Source organism: Dreissena polymorpha, chromosome 16 (genome assembly GCF_020536995.1).
Source record: "Dreissena polymorpha isolate Duluth1 chromosome 16, UMN_Dpol_1.0, whole genome shotgun sequence".
NCBI classification, from domain to species: domain Eukaryota; kingdom Metazoa; phylum Mollusca; class Bivalvia; order Myida; family Dreissenidae; genus Dreissena; species Dreissena polymorpha.
Window position 1 is genome coordinate 16,658,163 of NC_068370.1, and position 23,089 is coordinate 16,681,251.

A 23,089-nucleotide genomic window follows, 5' to 3' on the forward strand; every position below is an offset into this window, starting at 1 on the left:
CCAGTCCCTTGGCGCACCCTTTGGGACCACCAGATAGAACCTCTCTATTAAACTTCAAACTTGTATCGGGATGATTTTTCTGGCGATAGTGGACAGTGTAACATAAGGAGCCTTGTCCATACGAGTGCCAGATTTGTGAAAATAAAACGAAATTTTGTTCTTTCAAATTATTGTTTTTCGCGATTATAACCATCTGCCCTAGCCACATGTTAATTTTTGGGCCTAGAAACCGGCCTTTGGCAAGGGAAAATATCCGTCTTTTTTTCGTATCCGTCTGCTGTTTTAACTCTGTCAGCGGACCTAGGGTGGCCGTTGTGGTGTTGACGACGTCATATCTGTAGATATTGCATTTTCAGCTAACACAAATAAGAGGATATAAACTAGAATGTTGTTTACTAATTTTCTTTACTTAATATCTTCCGGACATGTTTCACGCTTGGCTTGAAATGGCGTATCAAAGACAAACTTAAAAATAATGGTCACAAGTAAGTAGCTGGATTCATGCATTTCGTAATCGCGAAATCGGTCAAACAGTGGACTGCACATAGATTCGTTACAGTAATACATCGCCGAGCATAGCGGAAACAAAAACAACAAGTATCAGCAAATGCACAAAATAGATCATAATCATTTTAAGGGGAAAAACCCGATTGCGTATTAATATTGTTATGTTATTTTAATGGGGTTTTCTATGCATTTGTTTAAACGTCATAAGATAAAATTTGCATTCAATTTAACATAATCATCACAAGAATACAAATTTGTGATGTAACAATAAGCCAGTTTGTACAAGGATAAAACGAATAGAACAAAACATGAAGAAATAACAATTTTGTATTCATTTTATTCACTGTATGCGACAATATTCAAACATTTCAGTAACGCATTTACTTCTTATATGGGTATCGGTGGGGTTTGTTCGCCTATGCTAAAATACTACACGTGGAACTAAATAACTTCATTTACAAACAATTTGTATATATGGTTGTATTTATATTTATTACTTATGTTCTTTAATTCTATATTAATTGCATTATATACAGACGTCCACTACGCTATACAAATGTCAGAACTTAGATTTAAGTCATGTCTTAATTGCTCTAAGCTTTTTAATATGTTTTTATCAAAACAAAATTGAAAATGTTATAATATATAAATATATATTTATGTCGATACAGACCCGTTTATCCTTCAAAAACGCTTATTTATTCAGTTTTAGTTTGGAATACAGTTTTAAATTTTTGCATACAAAAATTTAACAAATCATACTTCAGTTTATCTTTTCAGTAACGAAGTGTGTGGCTATTCATACTTAATACAATAAAGCATATCATTCTTATCAAAACGACGCGGCAGCTGTAAGTGATAAAGGCTGTTGTTCTTCATCATCTTATCTATGTAAATACATCGTCAATTTAACACTCATTAAAAAAAGTAACATAAATCAAACACATTTATTGAATCGACAGAAACTGGTTTTTGTATACTTATGTTCGCAAACAACATAATTTCAACAACTTACAATTATTATAAATGCACAAATAACAACATATATTATAAATAATTGAACAAAAACGTATTCAAAATAAAAAAATATTAATATCGTGTTTCTACTCTCATTGTTAAAACTGGAATTTTGTCAGTAAAATGCTGGAAAACACACTGAAGAAACTGTTTTGAAACTGTTTAAAAATTGAACTCCCATGTATTATTTTGAAAGCCATATACAAAATATTACGCCGTTGCTTTCATGAACATTTACCGCTGTATAATGATATGCCTCAAATTATTACGAAATCAGTAGAATTGACTACCATGATAACTATTGCGACAATGTGAACGGTTTATAGATCAAAATATCGATAATAGATAGATAAAAAATTAAAATATCCGACATAAATATGAACACGGATTAACATACTATATATTTACTGGATAAACGTATATTTACAACACAAACAAGATCTAAATCAAATCTTAATAAATGTGCAATTACACATAGGAAATGGTGTTAATCCAAACTAATTACTAGTTGGTTAACCTCCGTTTCTACGCGAGCAACCACAGTTTTTGTTGTTTAAATAATTGACAGCAGACGTCAAAGTTAAATACCATCCGATCGACCAACGAGCGAAATTATAAAAGAAATGTTTGGTACAAGCTTTACAAGATCCAATTACCTCGCACGCGCCAACGGTTACACTAAACGATCACATCGGCTACTCTCTACGATTCTCTGATCGTTTTTTTATAATACAGAGATTATCTTCCACACCTTCTATGTAGCTCTCACTACTCCTTCTTTAAAAACCAAACACACGCGAATATTGCAATTCACATATTTTCCACGACAAAAACACAAAACAGATCAAGACATTGTACATAACGTTCATATAACAAACTGCAGTGTTACGCCCCATAGAAAAATCCGCCGTTGACATTTCTCCGCGGAGTCTTCGGGTCATTCTTTTTCCGTTTTTTTAACCTATTTTTTTCGCGCCGCTCGGGCTCTGGTTGCGAAATACTGGAAATGTCACGCTTGGGAGGTGCGCGCACGGGCTCTTTGGTAACGATATCTTGTTCACACATAAGTCTAGCCTTTCTGCTCGCGCAAGGCTTATTGCGCATACGTCGCTTTTTGTCGACGATGACGCAGTTTTTGCGACTAAGCGTTCGCTTCACGCGCGGCTCCTCCCCTTTCCAACGTGTGTAGCTAACCGCCTCGCCGTTTGTGTAGCGCCAAGAGCCCGTCTGGTTCTCGGCGTTAAGACCTGTTAACGGGTATATAAACAATAATGATGTTTTATGAATACAAATGTTGTTTTTATCCTACAGTTTACTGATTTTAAAGATGGAAATTCTGGATGTCGAATAAATGTGTGCTTGTCAGACATTCTAGCATTTTACCTGCTCCTGCATGCACACAGCGGATACCTTGTATAAGCCATTCATTGGCATTTAAAGGTCAAGTGTAACTAAGGTTTTACTACAATTTAACTCGTTAAATAATCGAATATATTTAAATTGCGAAAGTACGAAGGATACATACACTGTTCCGAATTAGGTTCGGAGGCACTGCAATGTGTTATTTTCATGACGGTTAATCAGGACAGTTACATAACACTACACAACATACCACGAGTTCGCATAAACGAGTAATATCTAACGGACCTCTGCCCACAGTGACACTCACCGATCCAGAACGCTTTCCTCCCCCCTATTTCCGACATCCAACGTAAGTGCTCTTCCGACACAACACTGGCGAGGTGCGCGCCGTACGACATCTGACACAGCATCTCGGACACCTCCCACGTGAGCCGCTCGTTGATAAATCGGAAGCAGCGCGAGCCGTACTTCGACCAACCTGGATCGAAACACAGTCACGTGGAAATACAAAAGATTATACATGAATACGAAAGCGTGAACACAATCGTATCAACTAGTTTTTTGTGTGTAATATAAACGTCAACACATAAAAGGAGAAATAAAGCACTTACAAATAACGAAGCGGAACTCGTTGTTACATAAATGTTTCAGAATAGAGTATGTGCATGTTAGGTTTACTTCCTTGCGATGTAGAGTCTTTAACATGTATATTGCTAAGCTGTACAAATCGAACAAATAGTAGATTTTTTAATTGTATTTCCATTACCTTAAATGTCAATCACATTTAATCGAATAGTATTTTATAGCATTATGCGGACATTTTAAACATATTTATGTCAATCTAAGCTTAAACTATTAAAGTACTAGTCGTAAATTCGCACATATAACTAGTAGAAGCAATTGACTCCCCCTTGCACGGTTACCTTGCTGACACTCTTTAGCCTCTACTTGTTGATCCTTGGACTCAGGTCGCCACAGAAACCAGGCGACCCCGTTGCACTTGTACATCTGCTTGGTGATGGGGTCAAAGTACAAAAGGCCCCCGGTGGTCTGGGTACAGTTTTGGGGCGCCTGAGGCGGAACAATGTCATAGCAAGCTTTAGATTTCATTTCAATTCATTGCCGTTGACAATAGCGCAACTAATTGAGCACAATGTACTTGTTGAAAATGTGTAAGTCACTCATTTTCATATTGAAACTGATATTTGTTTAACTAAACATTGGTTAACGTTCGGATGCGCTAGTATTTTAACAGTATTTATAGCCGATGATGGCAGATAGTAGGTGTATTTAGCAAAGACAACCTTTAAAAATATCGTTCAGAAGGGAAGCGTAAACAATAACATAATAATCACGTCGTGTTAACTCACTTTAATATCGACCTTAACTGACGTCGTCACTTCCGGACGGGGTTGTGGTCACTTGTACGGGTGCCGGTGCTTTATTGTTCTTTAGTCCGCCGCCCTTCCTCCTATTCCTCCGCTTCCGGTTGCTGTTGTTTCTGTTCTGTTCCGCCAGCTTCCTCTGGCGTTCCTCAAGGCGCTTCTGTGTTCGCTCCTCTGGCGACAGCGCGGCATTCGTGTTTCCGGCTACAACAGACGTTCCCGTGATGACTAATCATTTATACATGTATCCTTTGAAGCCCTAGAATCTGGGATCAAGAATGTTCTCCATTTTATCGACGGTTGAAGTTGAAACATAAGTTTCTAACCAACATACATATTCTGTAACACATACAATTTTCTAACACGCAGCCCTAATAGTTTCCTAGAATATGGAAGGTAATCGTTTCGAGGAGCTTTATTGAAAGCATTTGAAATAAATCATGTAAAACAGCTACATTAAAATTAGCCAGATTCCATAAATTCAGTAAAAATTCTGCAAACATTGCCTCCCAGTTACCTGACTCAGGGAACTGGTCCACCATACCGTTTCCCGCGGGATCCATAAGGGCGTTCTCATGTTGGGGCCGTTGTCGATTGTTGCGATTCAGATTTGAAGCCTGATAATAAACACAAATCAATTTAAAAGTTATTATACAGATCAGATAGCTGAACGTAATCCTTGTACAAGGCTAATAGCAAAATTTATCATTTCAAAATGAAGGAAGTGTGTCTTTTTATGACCTAATATCTAATCTTTAACTACCAACCCCTTTCTTTATATTAAACTTTAAAATGAAGGAATCATCAACCAACGAAGGAAATAATAAGACATGAACACGAATAACTTAGAAACACATGCAGTTTTTTGTTGTTACACAAACGTTTTGTTTACCAAAAATAAAGCCAACATCCGTATATTCTATGAAATCGTCATCAAACTGTAAAGCATCAAACCTTACCGATAGAATGGTCTCCTTTTCCGGTACGATGACGTCATCATCGGTAACCGGGTCGTTGTCCGGTAGAAAGACGGTGTCAGGGATGGAGGTCTGGTGCTTGCTAACCATACCAAGGTACTGAGGACACTCGCCTGTGAACGATAGAGGTCAACTATGTGAAACAATTGAGAGATGTGTGAGATGCGAGATTTTTTTCCAGACATGTTTTACTTGTCGTTCAAAGACTGTGAACTTGTAACACTTGAGTAAATTAGAAGCAATCTATCACACATGTACTTTATACAGTTCTTTATCAGAGTACTATTCTTTTGAACACATCGCTTGTAATACACTGCAAATTATCACACACTAACAACGATAGTTCGTCATGCATGGAGCACTAAGACTTTTAAAAGAATTATTGCCATATATCGCTCATTTTTTTAAGTCAAATCAATAGCAATTACAAATTTATATGCTGATATCATAAAATAGTAATCAATCAAATAGCAACTTTTACACAGGTAGTTTGTTGTTTTTCTTAGAATGCGGATGATGATGATGATGATGATGATGATGATGATGATGATGATGATGATGATGATGAAGATGATGATGATGATGATGATGATGATGATGATGATGAAGATGAAGATGAAGAAGAAGACGAAGAAGAAGATGATGATGATGATGATGATGATGATGATGATGATGATGATGATGATGATGATGATGATGACGATGACGACGACGATGATGATGATGATGATGATGATGATGATGATGATGATGATGATGATGATGATGATGATGATGATGATGATGAAAATGGTGATGATTAGGATGAAGAGGAGGAAGAAGAGGAGGACGACGACGACGATGATTACTATAGTGATTACTATTAGAACTCCGATTCCGTAGCCTACCGTTCTCAGCGTTGATGAGGCGGACACGGAGCTTGCGTCTCTTGCCGAGAATTGCGTGGACAGGCTCCTTGATGATGACCATGAAGTTTTCCGAGCTCTCGAGGGGACCCTCGTCCAGGATCTGGATGTTCCACGTGGCCGTCGCCTTGCCTACACAGGCGTTAAAAATGGACATAACAAGGCATATTACACACAGTTGAATTTTTGCTTGGATGTAATACATTACACATAAAGGAACGTCGTCTTTTTAAATAGTTTGCTCAAAGCACAAACAGCCCACCCCATTTTAGTCGTAATTTAAATGAAGTGACTGATGAGATTTTTTTTCGATCTTTTTGTTTTTTCCGTATAATATTATTACACGGCACTCACTGGTCTAATTCCTTCTACAAAGACAGCTTATCTCGATGTATTGCTATGAATTATTACACGCATTGTAAAAAGAAGTCATATTTCCAAACAAAAAACGATTTATGATTGATTACAGGTGCGAAGGAAATTATTCTGTCAAACTCCAAAGTTTAACTATTAGTCGATTTACATACAAAACCATTTCAATCAATCTCCGGTATTTTCACACAAATTAAACCGTTTTTACAAATTAAACTGCCATAAATAGACTTGCCTGTGAATTATTTACAACATATATAAGATTTATAATGATAAAGCGTCATACCTGGTTCAAACTGGACCTGAGGGTCGGAGCTCGTCCTATAATCCTCGTTAAGGCGCGTGTTCCGGTCCTGTACCTCGATGCCGACGAACGCGTGCGTGCTCAGGTCTCCCGTTCGGACGAGAGTCACCGGAAGTGTGCCTATATTCTCGCATACAACCATGCTACTGCGCTCGAGGTCAACGAAAGACCAGTGGAATTCCATCCTGCAATTCAAGTCAGCGTGACATAAGTTGTCAATAATTTGAATATAAATAGCGCTTATAATAAAGGGGCATTGTGAGAAATAATTATAACATTACATAAACAGCATTAAAAAACACAGAATTAACAATATTTGTTTTACGAATAGGAAAATTGTTTTCGCTTATGTTACAGGTCGTTTTTATTACGATTCTAAACGAATATAAATATATGTTTGTTAACGGTAATGATGTTATAGTACTTGTATTATGCTTCGTCGTATTAATTGTATTTTTGTATTGTTTGAAATTCTCACCGTCGCATCACGAAATACTACTGTATTATTGTTGTATTTTTGTTAATGTTAAAATACAATTAATTGAGATCGCTCGATACATTCCTTTCAAAGATATAACATCTTGGTCTATTTATAATAATTAATGTTATAAATAAATTTCTAACAGCTGTAACATCAGTTTATTAATACATGTACCACGATAGAACAAACGTAATACAAACATTCGGCAACATAATGGTCATGGTAAACAAGTTTGCTTCTAATTTATTAAGATTGTATTTTCAATGCGACTGGTTTTAAAAAACAGAAAAAGAGAGATGATATCTTTATTTTTTTTACATGATTTGATTGAGAGTAGCTTCCCCTGAACAATAACATTATTTTTAACATATAAAGGCTTTTATATCTCGATTTGCTATGAAAAATACAAAACTGTACCTTTGATCCTCCAGCACGTTTCCGCGCACGTCCTGTATCCGGAACGTGAAGCTGTCATTGGTCTCGCGATCGCTCGTGTCTATAATATACTGGAGTGTATCCTCGTCCAAGTCGCGCTGCGTGAATCGCTCGCGCACGTAGCGCTTCGCCTCGCTGTTCTCAAGATGACCGAACTTCGGTCGCTGTTCGATGATGAAGACCAAATTTTTGTTCATCGTATCGGAGTCTACCGCCTTAAGGACGTTGCTGTTCAACCTAAAGCCGTACCTGTCTTCTTCGAACATTTGAATATTAGTCGGGTGCTCTAGGGTTATTAGCTTTGGGATGTCATTGACAAGAGGTTGGATGTAAATGTTGCAACTAACGGGTATGTTACTCCGATTCCCTTTAAAAAGGAATCCGTCGTTTTTATTGTCACTAAGCGTGAATAAAAAGTTATCGAGTCCGGCGTGCGAACCGTCGCTTTCGTACGTAATCATCCCACGATCGATGGCGTTTTGGGTAAATAAGTTGGTGATGTAAACACCGCGGTTGTATAAGCGTCCGTAAGTCGGTTGTTTGGCGATCATGAATGTGACGTTACTGCTGTCGGTGTCCGGGTCATCGGCCCTCAGATTGTTGACGGTGATGGCTATCTCTGCTCCCTGCAGGACCTGAACCAGTTCGTTGACCGCCAGAGAAGGCGGGAACCTGTCCGAGGGTGTCACACTGAACATGAACTCTGTGTCCTTATTGTCCCCGTGGCCATTGGCGACTGTGAACGTAAACGAATCGTTTTTTATGTCCACCTTTGTCAGATGATTATAAACGACCCGACCAGCCACTAGGTCGCTTTGAGTGAAACTTGTTATTGGAATCAAAGGCGTTTCGATGTATTCGATTTGACCCAAATGTGGCGGCCTAATAATAGCAAAGACTATTTCCTCGGGTCGCGAACTCCCGTCGTCTGCGCTGAGATATCTTGTCGTTAACGAAAGACGGTCTCCCTCGTTCAATGCCAACATTTCGTTCGTCAACGTAATTTTTGCCCGCTTGTTATTGACTACCCTTATATGAAACGTCTCAACCTGGCGCTTATTTTTGCCGTCGGACAGCGCGAACATGAAACTGTCGGACTCGGAGTTTCCCATGCTTGCGGTATGGACATACCGAACCAGTGCTTCATTAATAGACGCCTGTGTAAAGTTTTGTCCCACCCACATGTCCCGGCATTTTTGGGAGAACATCGGCTCGTTCGGAAGCGTACACATCTGTAGGGCACCCTTCTTTGGAACTGTCAGAACAATGTAGATCACCTGGTTGTCCGCATTGTCACGGTCCAGCGCAAATAACAATTGATTTGTTATCACGGCCCTTTCGCCGAAGCCCATCTGCAAGCCAGTATTCCTGACAATCTCTGGTCTTTCGTCGTTTATCGGTATGACGGTGATGTTGCACACCTTCTTCACCTCGTGTTTCCCGTCCGAGGCTGTGACCGCGAATTTATCGGCGAAGTTCTCAGTGTCATCGTGAATGTATTTCAGTTGCATGCCCCGTTCAAGTTCCGTCGACGAGAACGCATTAACGGTCGCTTCGACGGCCCCGTTCGGCGTGTGTCGGACGACAACGATATCCCCGTGCTCAGGCGCCTGGGAGATAAATAGGCGGATATCGTCTCTGGGCATGTCAAGGTCATTGGCGTCTATCATCACCTTGTCGATGATTTTACTTCCGCCTTCAACTACGGTGAAGTCGGTAAGCATGAGGTTTGGCTCTTCATCGTTGATCGGAGTGATTCGTATGGTCGCAGTATGGGTTAGCGACTTCGACTTTCCGTCCGAGGCGTAAAAATCGAACGAATCGGACGTGGGTTCGATACCCTTGTGCGTGGACTGAACATACGCGATTATGTTATCAATTATATCTTGAAGTTTAAAGGACGTCACTGGAAGAACAGTTTTCTCGGCACTGCGCTTACTTCGCGAGTTGTCCAAGTAGCCCCACTGTGGATGTTTCGTTATGACGAATTGGATGGAATTCGGCTCCGTGTCAGCGTCCTTGACTGTCAAATAGTCCGGCGAGAAATAGAACGTCTTCCCCTCCTCGATGTTAATGGGAAGACCCGAGATAATAATCGGGGACTGGTTATCGACCGGCGTTATGGTGATATTGAGAACGTATGTCGGCGGGGAACCGCCGGTTTTATAATGCTGGTCGGAGACAATAAATGTCACAGTGTCCTTAATGGGTTCCGGTCCGATCTCGCCGCTGGTGTGAATGTAGTGTACCAGGCTGGTCTTGACATCTTGCTGCGAGAACTTCGTCGCCGGTTCGCCCCTCAGCTGCAGCATTCCGTACCTGGGGGTGGATACGCGGGTGAATTACCCAAGATTTATGCAGATTTTATCGAAATATGATATGGTAACAAATGACTGGATGCAGTCTTTATTCATGAAGCGCTGTATTTGTCGCGGTGATAAATTGTTTAGCTGTTACATTGTAGGTCTACAATCAACTACATAGTAAGTTATTTCGTATCATCATGATGAAACAATAACGATTTAATAACGGTATAGCTTACTTGTTTGACAAATATGTTTGCACTTAGGTTTTTAATTTGAACTTCCCTATTTAGCTCAGAAGATTGTATCACGTAGCAAATCATTTAAATTAGAATGTATAAATCATGCATTGTCCGCCTTTGAGTTCGATCGTTTATTGTAGAAAAAAACGAAATATCGTTCTTAAAAAAAACTTGTTTTACCAGAGCAATGGACTCTCGATAGGCTTGAGGCGTTCCAAGCAATTTATTTAAACCAAAGTACGTTCTCCGAAAAAGGGTAACCCGTTTGCTAAAAGGAATTTCTGTAAGAAATATTCTAAATATAGAAATAAATATACTAGACATCCCTAATTTTGGAAATAAATTGATCCAATTCAGAGGGATTGGAGAGTCCACTAGGCATAAATGGGTTAAGATACTGATATTCAATCAATAAGGGTTATTTCTTTTCCCGCATACTCGTTCGTACATAGCTGTGGAGACCTAGAGCTGAAAAAACTTCACAAGCAAGCGTCTTCACATCCACTACGTACTTGGGTTGCTTAACAATCAGGAACATGAGTCCGAGGTCATCCGTTTTGTCATCGGTTGCCGCCAACACGTTGGATGTGATGACGGTTTGGCTGCCCTCTGACACTATCAGGTGGGTTCGCAGATCGTCCTTGACCCTCGGCGCCACATCGTCGACGGGTACCACCTCTATATCGCACACCTTGGAGACGCGATTGTCTCCGTCAGACACGGAAAGTGTGAAGAAGTCACTCGTGACCTCGGAACCGTCGTGTATGTACCTTAAATGACATGTGGTATTGTGTTCGCTGTTAGTAAATATGAATTATTATAGAATATCAGATTTCATGCCAATGTCTATGTGATTAGTATGTGAGCAGTAACATAATTGAAAACTTATAAAAACTGCTGAACGTAAAGAATGTATTTCCTTATATAAAATAGTTTTCGGATGCAAATATAAAACATGCACAGTGAAAATGTGTTCTTTCCAAATACACAATAAACCAGTAATGTATTTGCTGTGTTGCCTATAAAGTGAACACCACCATTTGATAATGTAATGCTAACTCAGCTGTTGGTGTTTTTGCGCCGATACTGTATGAGAGAGTTCCTTACCGCAAGTCTTTACGTCTCAGATCAAGCATTTTAAACGTGTCGGTTGCGGCAAGATTCACGCCACCTTTCTGTAGTTGGCCATGGTGGGGCGGTTGGTCGATGATGAACACCAAGTCATTCTCGTACGTATCCACATCCACGGCGGACACGTGGTTGGTGGAGATCCCCAGGATTCCTCCCTCTTCAACCAGCAAGTGTGACGTTACAAACGTCGGCGGACGGTCATTGACCGGTTGCACGTCGATGTCGAATTGCTGACCGAGCACCTTGTTTCCGCTCGAGTCCTGCACGGTGTACACAAAGCGAACGAGTCGCGGCTCAGGGCCAATATCGGCCATAGGAGGCATATAGCCTATCTTTAGATTATTAATGTCGCGCTGGTTAAAGGTCTCGACGGCCGGTATGCCGTCTTGTTTATGCAAGGTGCGATTGTGCAACGCAATTATGCGCCCGGCGTCGTTAACCGACATTGCCCTGTTTCTGTAGACAAAATAGGGCTGCGCGGTTATGACGTACGTCAATTCCTCTGAACTTGTTTCCGTACCTATATATTCCAGTTCGGTTTTTGTTATTAATGCAATGTCAGACTCCGACACTCGCATTAATCTTGTGGCGTCCGGAGAGAGCTGAGGTGGGTTCTCATTTACTGGATTTATCGCAATATAGAACGTCTCCACCGCTGATTCGTTAGGGGGTACTTGCTGGTCTTGTAAAGTAAATAGGAATTCATCATGAAAGTTCTCGCGCCCGAAATGTCGGTAATATATTTGCCCCCTTCTAAGCTCTCGTTGGGAGAATCTGTTCACTCGAGTTCCGCTGTCGGTTGGACGGGTTTTGCGAATTATTTCACCCGCGTCCGTCGGTTGCGTAACGACGTAAACGATACTGGAGTCGACGCTATCGATGTCATGTGCTAGAAGCATTGAAGTATCCAAACGCTGCGTTTGACCTTCATTAAGTTCCATGCCAAGATTCCACAAAATGGACGGCGCACTATCGTCTTTGGTTATCACGTTTATAGGAAACGTTGACGTTATGTCGTGTTTTCCGTCGCTGATCTTAAAAAGTACGTAATCTCGTACCGATTCGCTGTCGTCGTGTATGTAGTTCAACGCCCCGTTTTCCAAGTCTGCGATTGTGAATGAAACCGTTAGGCGACCGTCCCTCAACAACTGTCCGTGCTCTAGCCCACCCATGACGTATACACGTACATCGCCGGGATTATTGGCGGCTATCATAAACTCTTCCGATGAGATGTCCCTTGACTGACCCTCTAATATTACCAAGCCGGTGTTCACTGTTATCCGCGGAATATCCTGTGATGATGGTCTCACTGCAATATGCAACACAATTGGCATGCTTTCGTAGAAATGACTGTCGTAAACTTTAAATTCAACTTCGTAAATGGGCCTTTCAGTTAAACTTATATTTGGGGCTCGATACGCAATTTTTTGGTTTTCCAGATCGCGTTGCAGGAACGAGGTGATCGGGGTAGCTTGGTCATCTAGGTGGACGAAATGTCCTTGGTCCGGTCTTGGTGGTTTCGTGATATTGTATACAAGGAGAGAGTCCGGGGTCTCATAATCTTCCGCGGAAATGATGCCCTTAATTAGCGGAGTGAGCACGAATTGGTCCACCTCCATTGTGTACATGCTTTTGGACGATGATCTGGGTTGCGAGTTTAGTAACGCGTTCTTTATGTATATCGGTAGAAAGAAGCGCTCCGCTATTGTTACGTCGCTTACTTTCGGGTCAGTTAGTTCGATACTGAGTACCAGATAGTCGACATCCGGTGTCGGTTTTTGTAAATGTTCATACTGCAGTTCCATGTACAGGAACTCCTGACACGTGGTCCTTACGTCACGCACGGGCACGCGCTGCCCACCGGCGATCATGTGACCCACGAGAGGCCAATTAGATTCGCTCTGGTTGAAGCTGACGATGCACGAGGCGTTTGAAGATCGACTATTGTTGAAAAGCATCACAGAAGTATCTATGGTGTTTGAAATGCCGTTGAACTCTGGGACGATCACGTGACGCAGCCCACGTGTCACTACGATGTCTGCAGTGGCGTTAATGATGCGGACATTGAGATGAAATGTTTCCGAAATGGTTCTTCGGCTGGTGAAGCGATGGACGCGTAGTTTGACTCTATCCTCCGTGAGGAACGGAGAACCCGAATGGATGAACTGCACAATGTTGGCTTGGTACTGGCAGTCGAATATCTGCAATACAAAACGCAGGCATTTACACACGGCACATGCATGGTACAATCAAACTTCTCGCAACTCAATATCCAGCTTTAATATAGCTCATTGGGTCACTGTCGACCTGAAATGGCTTGAAGTCACCCGGAGGTGACTAGAAGCCGATTCTTGTCACCCTAGGGTGACTTCAAGCCGATTCATGTCACCCTGGGGTGACTTCAAGCCATTTCAGGTCGACAATGACCCAGTGAGCTATAATATAACATAAATACAAATATTATAGTGACTCTCTCACTTCAAGTCTTAAAGCAACGATGACACCTTTAAACCAATTAAAGAATTGCTTTACCTTACTTAATCTGAATGTGGATCGTGATATAATATACAATATTTATATCTACGAATACCGCATTATAACCTTGATTGGCAATTCCAAAATAGCCTTTTATCGTAACACTTATTTATGCATAAAGAATATGATACTACACAACTTTTTGAAGTTCCAAGTTTGCATAAAGAGTGAATATGTGTATTTCAGACTGTTCTGAAGTATTATGATAAGAACGTAATAATTGTGAAGAAGGCAATTGTACACATACGTATTTATGCTACACTTGCAAAAATAGCGCCGTCATAGGGTCGGTATAGCGGTCGGTATAGCGGTACAGCAAAATATTTCTTGCAATTTACACATGAATATGATCAATTATAAACAGCCTTCCAGTCGATGTTTACGCATTCTGGCGATCATGTCGGCATTTTGTGTTATAGCTATTACATACCAAGAATTAAATAACCATCATATTCTGGCAAAGTGCTCGAGTAATTTCCACTGTGATAATGTGATATAACAATGCTAATTGTGTTTATGGGAAAGTGTGGGAACAGCCAAACGAAACGCCGACTCATAATAAACTGTGCTATATCTTGCTTAAGACTTGCGCGATCGGCTTTTCATGCCAATTAGAAATCGCAATCATGATAAAAACAGTTTGGTGCAAACGGTTCTGTTAATTGTTGCTTAAAGGATATAATAATGTGGCTGAAAAATCACCGCTGTTTGGTCATTATTTAGCGATTTTGTGTTGATTTCGGTAAAGTAACGATTTTATTTTGCGCGTGATAAGAAAAAATAATATGGCCACAAGTCGCTCAGTTGGGAGTAAAACTATATTAAATTCTATAATCTCACTTGGATATATAGACGTCGATAATTACCAAACCATTTTTTTTCAAATTTTCCGCCGATTGCTTATATTTTAAAAGGTCTATCATGGAAAAAAATATGCCCGGAAATCATATGCGTTTTCGTGTAACGGTGTAATCATATGCGTTATTGTGTGACGAACACCGTTATTATCGCTCGTGATTGGCTGCTTAAGTTGGGGAACTACATTCTAGCCCATTACAATAAACACACGCAAACTTATCCGTCAATCAAATGCATTAATCTAGTTCTGCACAGCGTACTTCAAGAAACCAAGCTTCTGCATTACCAGCCTATCGACATTGTCAAAGATTTTTTATGCGCTCACTTTGAGGCAAGTGAATATCTGATGGAAAACATGCATCGCGCTAATCTTGCATGCGTTGAACAATCAGGAAAGCACACCTAAACTTGCTTCCGAAAGTATACCTTCCGAAAAACCATGTGCGAGTCAGACGCGATACGAAATACATTATCGTTGTTTCGTAACATGTTTACTATTAGCTAAACCATTCTTACGTAACGCTCTGAGGAATCCTGTATTTTTATCATACATGAATGAAAATCACAAAACAAAAACGTCGATGAAGTAAAACAATGATTTAATTACTGAAATACATTAAAATTGCGCGATTTGTTTTACTATATATAATAGCGCTGCAGACAGTATATAGATGTTCACTATGTGTAATAGATGGACGAAATACAATTTAGCACTTATACCATGGAGTTAAACTATATCGCAATATGAAGTTGTTGCTGTTGTTGTTTTAAGTGCGTAACCACCGCTTTAAAATAAGGAAAATACATCGTCAAATACTACTACCGAATTATGTAAAAGTTTGCCGAAATCGGACGGATGCATCAACTTTAAATGGTACTTGGAAAATGAATAAGAAACTATTCGTATCAATAAATCAACATAAAAAAGTTCTAGAAAAATAGATTACATATGTTTCTGGTCAGAAAAATAGAAAGCCAATAGATTGCCACCGTAGATATGTTATTTTATTTCACAATCACATGTTTTCATTTTGACGTGAGGACTAAATGAATCTTAATTAGACAAGTTTCATATGCTTTAAATTTCAATCATCCATTCAATCCTTGAAGTCGATTCATTCAATGGCCACTTTCATGGACATAAAGCATCACACAATGGTATGAGAAATTTGGAAAATTATTCACTTTACTTACAACCCAACCTTTTAAAATGAACACACCTATAAATGCCATCAGTGCGATTTATTTATTACATAAATTATAACCGTTCTCATGTCGCAAGTTTATAGCAATCAACAACAATGGCTAAATGAAATCGGAATTTCAATCAAACTCCAAGCATCAGCGATTTACGATCGCACATAATGGAGCGTTTCACGATATTTATGGCCGGAGTAAATTTAGTTTAACCGCCACAGGTGTTCAAACAAGGAAATTTTATCTCCTTAAAATGGTAATCGATAGTTTAAATACGGATTCGAAAATTGCTAAAACAGCCTGTTTTCGTCAAAGAAGGGTCATATAAAAGGTAAACAATGTAAAGCAAACTCGGCGCAAAATTGCGACACTCAAGATATCGTGTGTCACATTCATACGGTAAAATTTAAAGAATTTTATTTTTTGTTTACAAATGACATCGGGTCACTCACTTTCTGGTTTAAAAAGATTAGTTTGTAAAACATGAATGATAAATATTCTTGTGTTTCAGCAAAGTTTGCTATTTGGGATTATCCTATAGGAACAAATGTCAAGTAGTTGTTCTACATCAAAGCAGATTATCCAAAGAAGCATACCAGCTGACAAAAGATCTGTTTTTAACCTTGTGAGCTATTCAGACAAATCGACTTTCTTAAGAATGGGGTACAAAAGCGAAATCTATGGACGGGGCGGTACCCGCTTCCTGATGCAATACTTTATTCAATGAATGTGATTAATAAAATGAAATTAAAAAACTAGCATGTATCTTAAAAAACATCCATTTAGCCTTGTTTTTATAATGAGTCGCGTTCTGAGAAAACTAGGCATAATGCATGTGCGTAAAGTGTCGTCCCAGATTAGCCTGTGCAGTCCGCACATGCTAATCAGGGACGACACTTTCCGCTTTGATGACATCTTTCGCTTAAATGAAGTCTCTTCTTAGCAAAAATCCAATTTGGTGCGGAAAGTGTCGTCCCTGATTAGCCTATGCGGACTGCACAGGCTAATCTGGGACGACACTTTACGCACATGCATTATGCCCAGTTTTCTCAGAACGCGACTCAAATGCATGAAATGATTACAATTGTCATAACCCCCACAATGAACGCTTTTACTACCACAATAACCGACTCCAAAAATATTATCATAATCAACACAAATCTCGCAATCCAGCTGAATTGACACCATCATGACGGCAAGCATTGTTGTATCATCATCTTCAGCAGCAGCAGCAGTAGTAGCAGCAGCAGAAACAACAGATGGGGCGGAAGCAGCAGCAAATTAATCACTATCAACATTATTATCGGTATTGCGCTATGTTAATAAAACTTCATAATGCAATCACCAACACCAAAAACATCACGACTATAAGCATCAGTTCCAGTTTCGCCTCGTTCTACACCATTGTTTTACAGACTTTCGATCAGGGGACCGTTTCAATAACATATCGTATCGTAAATATTACATAATCGTAACTCGGGTAGTTGCGATTGGATTTACGATTATCGTAAGTTACGGAAGTTTATTGAAACGCAAACTGGTAAGTTGCGATAATCGCAACTGGTTTACGAGTCGTAGCATACTTACGAGAGCTTATTGAAACGGTCCCCAGTATTATTACCAAAAAGAAACCCAAGGTCCCCTAAAAATAATACAACATTGGAATTGCATTCTTATAAGTTGTCATCAAAATGTTTATTCTCATCAAAATATAGTATATTAAATAGAATGTGCCGTATCGGAACTTATAGGTATTTTATGTTTCAGGGACCTAAATTGTATCGTTTGCTCGTTAGCTGCATTTTGAAATCTCGTTTGAACGCTTGAAATAAAATTGCTAAACTAGTCAGGCAAAGGGATATCTGCCGCGTGAAATTTACTTCCTAAACTCCACTGATACCCACCCTCTGTTTGCGCGATAGAGACAAATAGTAATTGATTTTGTAATTAGAAGCGCGTTCATGGTACACATTATCATTTTAAATCGAAATGCTCCATCAAAGCCATGACGTCGGTGAAGGGGAAAATGAAACGATAACTGACTTTATAGACATGCCAATGTCCAATAATCGCTATTTGATAGCAGTTGATGGTATTTCTAGTCTTGCTTTGGAATAAACCTGTCAATCACTTTGTTAGTGGGTTATGTTTTGTATTAAAGATCTTGGGAATAGCGATACATTTCCATGTTTACGTATATTCCCAATATGAAGAGCTATGAAATGAGAAAATGTATTGTTTTGATCATTACTTGTATATTCTTACATGTATTTGCAAGCTTATATTTTCAAGCGAATTTTGGTACCATGTATTATACTTCCTTTTGTTGTCGCATTCTATTTCCTTGTTTGTATTTTATTATTTCTACTTGTGTATGCTGATTTGTTCTATTGTGTTTTTTTTTCGGTCATTGTAATTTGATTATTGTATTTCCTCCCTTTTCTTAAAGGGAAAGTTTCGCAGATTTTTGCTAATGGAATGTATTACGCCTCCCCAGTAAATTCTAAAACTTACTATGTTTTCCCATTAGCATTCTTTGGGTAATAATTAAATGGTACGAAAGCTAATTGCTACTAGTGCAAGTAAAGCATTGACAAACTAACAGAATAACTGCGTTTTTTTTAAGATTTTAAAATGCTATCATTTTTTGCATTTTTTATTAATTAAACATTTTGATTTGGTCCTCGTTTGCTATAGATATATACATTATTATGAGTGGCTGTTACACATGTTGCATATTTCAGGAAAAAAAAGTGCATATACTTTGTATGACACACACACACACCCAACATGTACGACTTGATGTATGTATTTTTATTTACTTTATGATTACATGTTGAATACCAAATGCGCTCTTTTTGTCGTATAATGTGAAAAGAAATTAACCATGTCGGGAAGGTGTTCAAACCATAAATGTTTGAGGTTTCACGCACAAAAAAATGTGAACATAATAAATCTTGTATTCAGCGTTGGACACTTTCCTGCAAGGAAAGTAGCGGTAGGTTTTGCATTTAGCTTTTATTTTCGGTGTCAAGTGTCTTGTCGGTAATTTATTATCGTTAGGTTGATTTATGAAGCCTGTTGCTTCTGTTTTCCCTTTTTTTAAATAGCACGATCACTATGTTCTGTATTTAAAAAATATTTAGTGTTTCAACTTTTCTGTTATGTATCTTCACTGCTTGTCAATGCATTTGCCCAATCTTTTGTTAACTTCTGTAATCGTTGATATACACGCAGTTGATATGGTGGTATTGTTTTTATTCTGATTTTGCTCCATAAAATAAATGTCCACTGATGATAATACCTCTCAAAATAACGGAGCCTTTAATATACACCTACAGTCGCTGTAATCTTATATTCATTTTTCTAACATGTTTGCTTTTGCATTTTACATTTCGTTTTGACATCTTCTGTCATGTTTCATCAACGGAGCTTGATAATTAAAGTAAGAATTTACTATAACGTCTCGGTGAACATGTAATTTTGACCTAATTTTCAAGTGCTTGCAATTTTTACGGAATCAAATTATTCTACAATTAATAAATAAATCTAGTTGGTCCGCGGATCGGAGTGATATTCTACATTATCATAAATTGTTGAGTAGAAAACTAAATTACACCATTAACAGGGTGCAGAATCAACGGGGTTTTCAGGGGTTTACACATGGGCTGGACGGAATGTAAGCACACCGAAAGAACTTTATTTTTTAATATCTCAAGTTACTGAAATTCATTTGAAAAAAAATCTTGAGTTCATAAAAGACTTGTAGTTTGTGCCGATATCTTAAGGTATAATAATAAATCACTCAATACGTCGGAAACGGTAACAAAATTTCACGTTGCGTGAAGTATTACCGTATAAAAAATGCAGTACACACATCATTTTTCAACCAGAACTCATTCTTATTAAATTAAATAATTCTAAAATGGATTTCACACTGCCATAAGCTTCATAAAAAACTGTCTTTAAGGCACTAGTTGAAATTGTTTAGAAAAATTGTTTTAAAAAGTTGTTCGAAACAAAGCACCACTTACCGGTCTCCACAAAGTCACCTGATCATGCCCCGATTAAGTGTTAGAAAATACAAGCAATAAGACAATACGATTTCTACATTACAAGAAAATAAATGTGTTAATTAAGGCAGGTAAGAAAATTCACATAGGAAAATGCGATTTAAACTTGGAGCTAGAAAATGTGAGTCACTCTATCCGAGCAATAACATAACACACGAACATGAAAAAAGCGTTGGAAAATAAAAGTTAGAAAATAATTGTAAGCAAGAATGTATAAGCTAAGCAATACAATGAAATGTACTGGCATTTTTCTGAATTTCAAAACAACCTAATTTACGATGCAAAAACAGACAACATATTTCACCACACGCTTGTAAATCTGAAAACTAACGCGATACAAGCGTTTGATAATTTCGAACATAATACACTCCTTATCATGTTAATATCTTTTGAGAGATAAATCATGAAAACAGATCCACATAACTATTGTATTGTGATATCCAGTGTTCATCGGATATCGAAATATCGATTATTTATTACCACAACATTGTGATTGACCGCTTTATTACTGGTTATTCACTTATTATTAATTTATTTATATCCGCTTGAAGGTCCTCTCATGACAGAATTCTATCTTTTTCCATTCAACGATCCATATCAATTTGCAAAAAATGACGAAGCGGAAAATAGAACTAAATGGAAATTTCAGTCGAAGCGTATAATTTGAATTAATTACGCTACCTGATTTTTATCACGCAAATGATCGGAGCTTTTTGCTCCGCCATCATGCAATTTATTTATAATTTGGGACTGATATTTTGAAAAAATAAAACACCGGTTATCAGCTTGTTTTTAATTTACCACGGCCATTCTCGTGCGGAGAGATTTTAATTAAAGTAGTAGAGATGGGCAATTGATATATCATTAGAATAACCACATAAAATTGGTTCGATTGTTAGAACTTGTTGCCTGTAGATAAGTATAAGTTATATAAAGAATAACAGCGTGAGGAAAGCAGATTTTTGTTTTGCGTTTCTACGATTTTACATTGACCACATATAAAACTACTCTAAAAAAATATCAATGTTAGAATTCGATTCTGGTTCAATAAGTGAAGCTTAACGCTGTTATTACGATAATGGACGAACGAATTATGAATATTCTTAGGATTCAGTCGGAATCACACGAATATTGTCAAAAAATCACTACGATGTACAATAAGCAAATACGAATGTTAAACGAACGTTTGAAATCGGTCACGAATCAGTTAAGAATACGCAGAAGGCATATACGAATCAGGTGCGGATATACAGTATTTCATTAATCCTATTAAACATTCGTTTGATTTTCTCTCAGTATGGGTATAAAGAGGTCCTTAACCCAAATTGGACATCATTTCTATCATGGGTGGTAATGCAACTTTCGTATTTGCGCTGTGCTGCGAGTATCAGAACCTGCCGCGGATAGCTTCGAACAAGAAGAGCCTCCAGAGTTATCCCTCTGCTGACACCACTCTGCTGACACCAGGTTTAATGTTTAAGAACGGCCACTACAACATATTTTTGCAGGAGCTGGTGCTATTTGAAAATTACTTTTCCGATTATGTAAGAATGCTTAATGAAGTACTAAGCATTAACGATTAAATTACCCTCATGAAGCCTTAAGGTAGCAAGGGAATTGACATGCCAGCGGCAAGCTACAGGTTCAATGCGGGCAAGTATATGCTATGGGAACTTGTTGCGTAATACTGGCAAACAGATGGCGATGCTTCCTGTGCACCATAAGAGCACTATGAATATGTTGAGAAGAAACTACGATGTTTTTATAAGGGTGTTCGTTGGCAAAATTTGAATAGCTCAAAACTTTTGCCACGAATTTCCGCTTAACCATAAATTGATAAAGACTAGTAACAAATCAGTTAAGATGTGCAGGTACTCATTACGATTCCAGTACGAAACAGTAAGAGTCCTCAAATAAATAATTTCCTGGAAATAGGCGCTTTTTGTTCGTATGTGGGAAAAAAGAGGCACAATTAATATGCATTTTCTGTATATTTACTTTATTTTTGTTATAATAAGCAACACAAAGACAACATTCACCCTTATTAAAATATCACATAAATTAATTATGTTATGTAACATGTCAAAACTAGAAAGTGAAAAGTTAAATAAATAAATATGAGATTAAGTATCTGTTCGGCTATTCAATTTAAATACAATCCACTTCTCATTGCTTTAAATGTTAAATAACGAATACGCTTTAATGACAAAACTTAAAGTAACTGGCGACACATATATACCAGACCTTATTTATAATCATATGAGGCGAAATTTAACTTTCAAAATGTACATTATGTTTTCGCATGAATATCTTAATGTACACAACCATCTTAAATATGTATATATGAGCATTATACGTTAAAATTCAGCTCAAGTTTAAAATATTACGTCATGCACTGTTACAAAAATCGTTTAGGACTGGAGAGCATGTCTTAATTAATTAACCAAGCGCAGGTAAATCATAGGAAAGTTCATAAAATTGACAAGCCGCGAAATTACTTTCGACAGTTTCGGTGACGATTGCGAGTACACCAGGAGTAAAAGAATAATGATGGTTTATTTCAACTATTATTTTTTAACTGGGTAAAAAATGTTCTTATATTTATAAGTTTGTCACACAATATGGTGTTTGTTTCAATCTTATCTTCTTTGAAGAACCCAGTTCCCGCTTAATGTGGAAGTAACACGATAAACAAAACACAAAAAAACAGCAAATGTTATGAGAAAAATGAGTTATGTTCAAGTTAGAATACATTTACGAAAATGCTATGTTTTGGTTGAACGGTGCACATTTTTGTTCGATTATTATATTACGTAAGCCCCATAGTTGTAAACTCCGAATAAATAAACAAACCCGAGTTGTAGGTTCGTATACGAGGAGTTTGTATTCAAATACTGTATTTAAATATTAATTGAACATAATTTTGACATAATACGCGGAATCGATGCTTTAAAGGGATCTTTTCACGCTTTGGTAAATTGACAAAATTGAAAAAAGTTGTTTCA

General features: G+C 38.2%; 1 protein-coding gene across 4 annotated transcripts in view; it reads right to left on the reverse strand.

Moving 5' to 3' along the window:
• Positions 1 to 828: 828 nt before the first annotated feature.
• Positions 829 to 23,089, reverse strand: part of LOC127862123 (FRAS1-related extracellular matrix protein 1-like) — a 61,252-nt gene continuing 38,991 nt past the window's right edge. For all 4 annotated transcript variants that reach the window (XM_052401112.1, XM_052401109.1, XM_052401111.1 and 1 more), the window contains exons 3-13: positions 11,398 to 13,622; positions 10,803 to 11,060; positions 7,728 to 10,064; positions 6,812 to 7,014; positions 6,136 to 6,285; positions 5,231 to 5,361; positions 4,789 to 4,888; positions 4,257 to 4,475; positions 3,810 to 3,957; positions 3,194 to 3,364; positions 829 to 2,771 (exon numbers count right to left, since the gene is read on the reverse strand). In XM_052401112.1, coding sequence (XP_052257072.1) covers positions 4,270 to 4,475; positions 4,789 to 4,888; positions 5,231 to 5,361; positions 6,136 to 6,285; positions 6,812 to 7,014; positions 7,728 to 10,064; positions 10,803 to 11,060; positions 11,398 to 13,622 — 5,610 coding nt within the window. In that variant the 3' untranslated portion in view covers positions 829 to 2,771; positions 3,194 to 3,364; positions 3,810 to 3,957; positions 4,257 to 4,269. The remainder of the gene's footprint in view (positions 2,772 to 3,193; positions 3,365 to 3,809; positions 3,958 to 4,256; positions 4,476 to 4,788; positions 4,889 to 5,230; positions 5,362 to 6,135; positions 6,286 to 6,811; positions 7,015 to 7,727; positions 10,065 to 10,802; positions 11,061 to 11,397; positions 13,623 to 23,089) is intronic.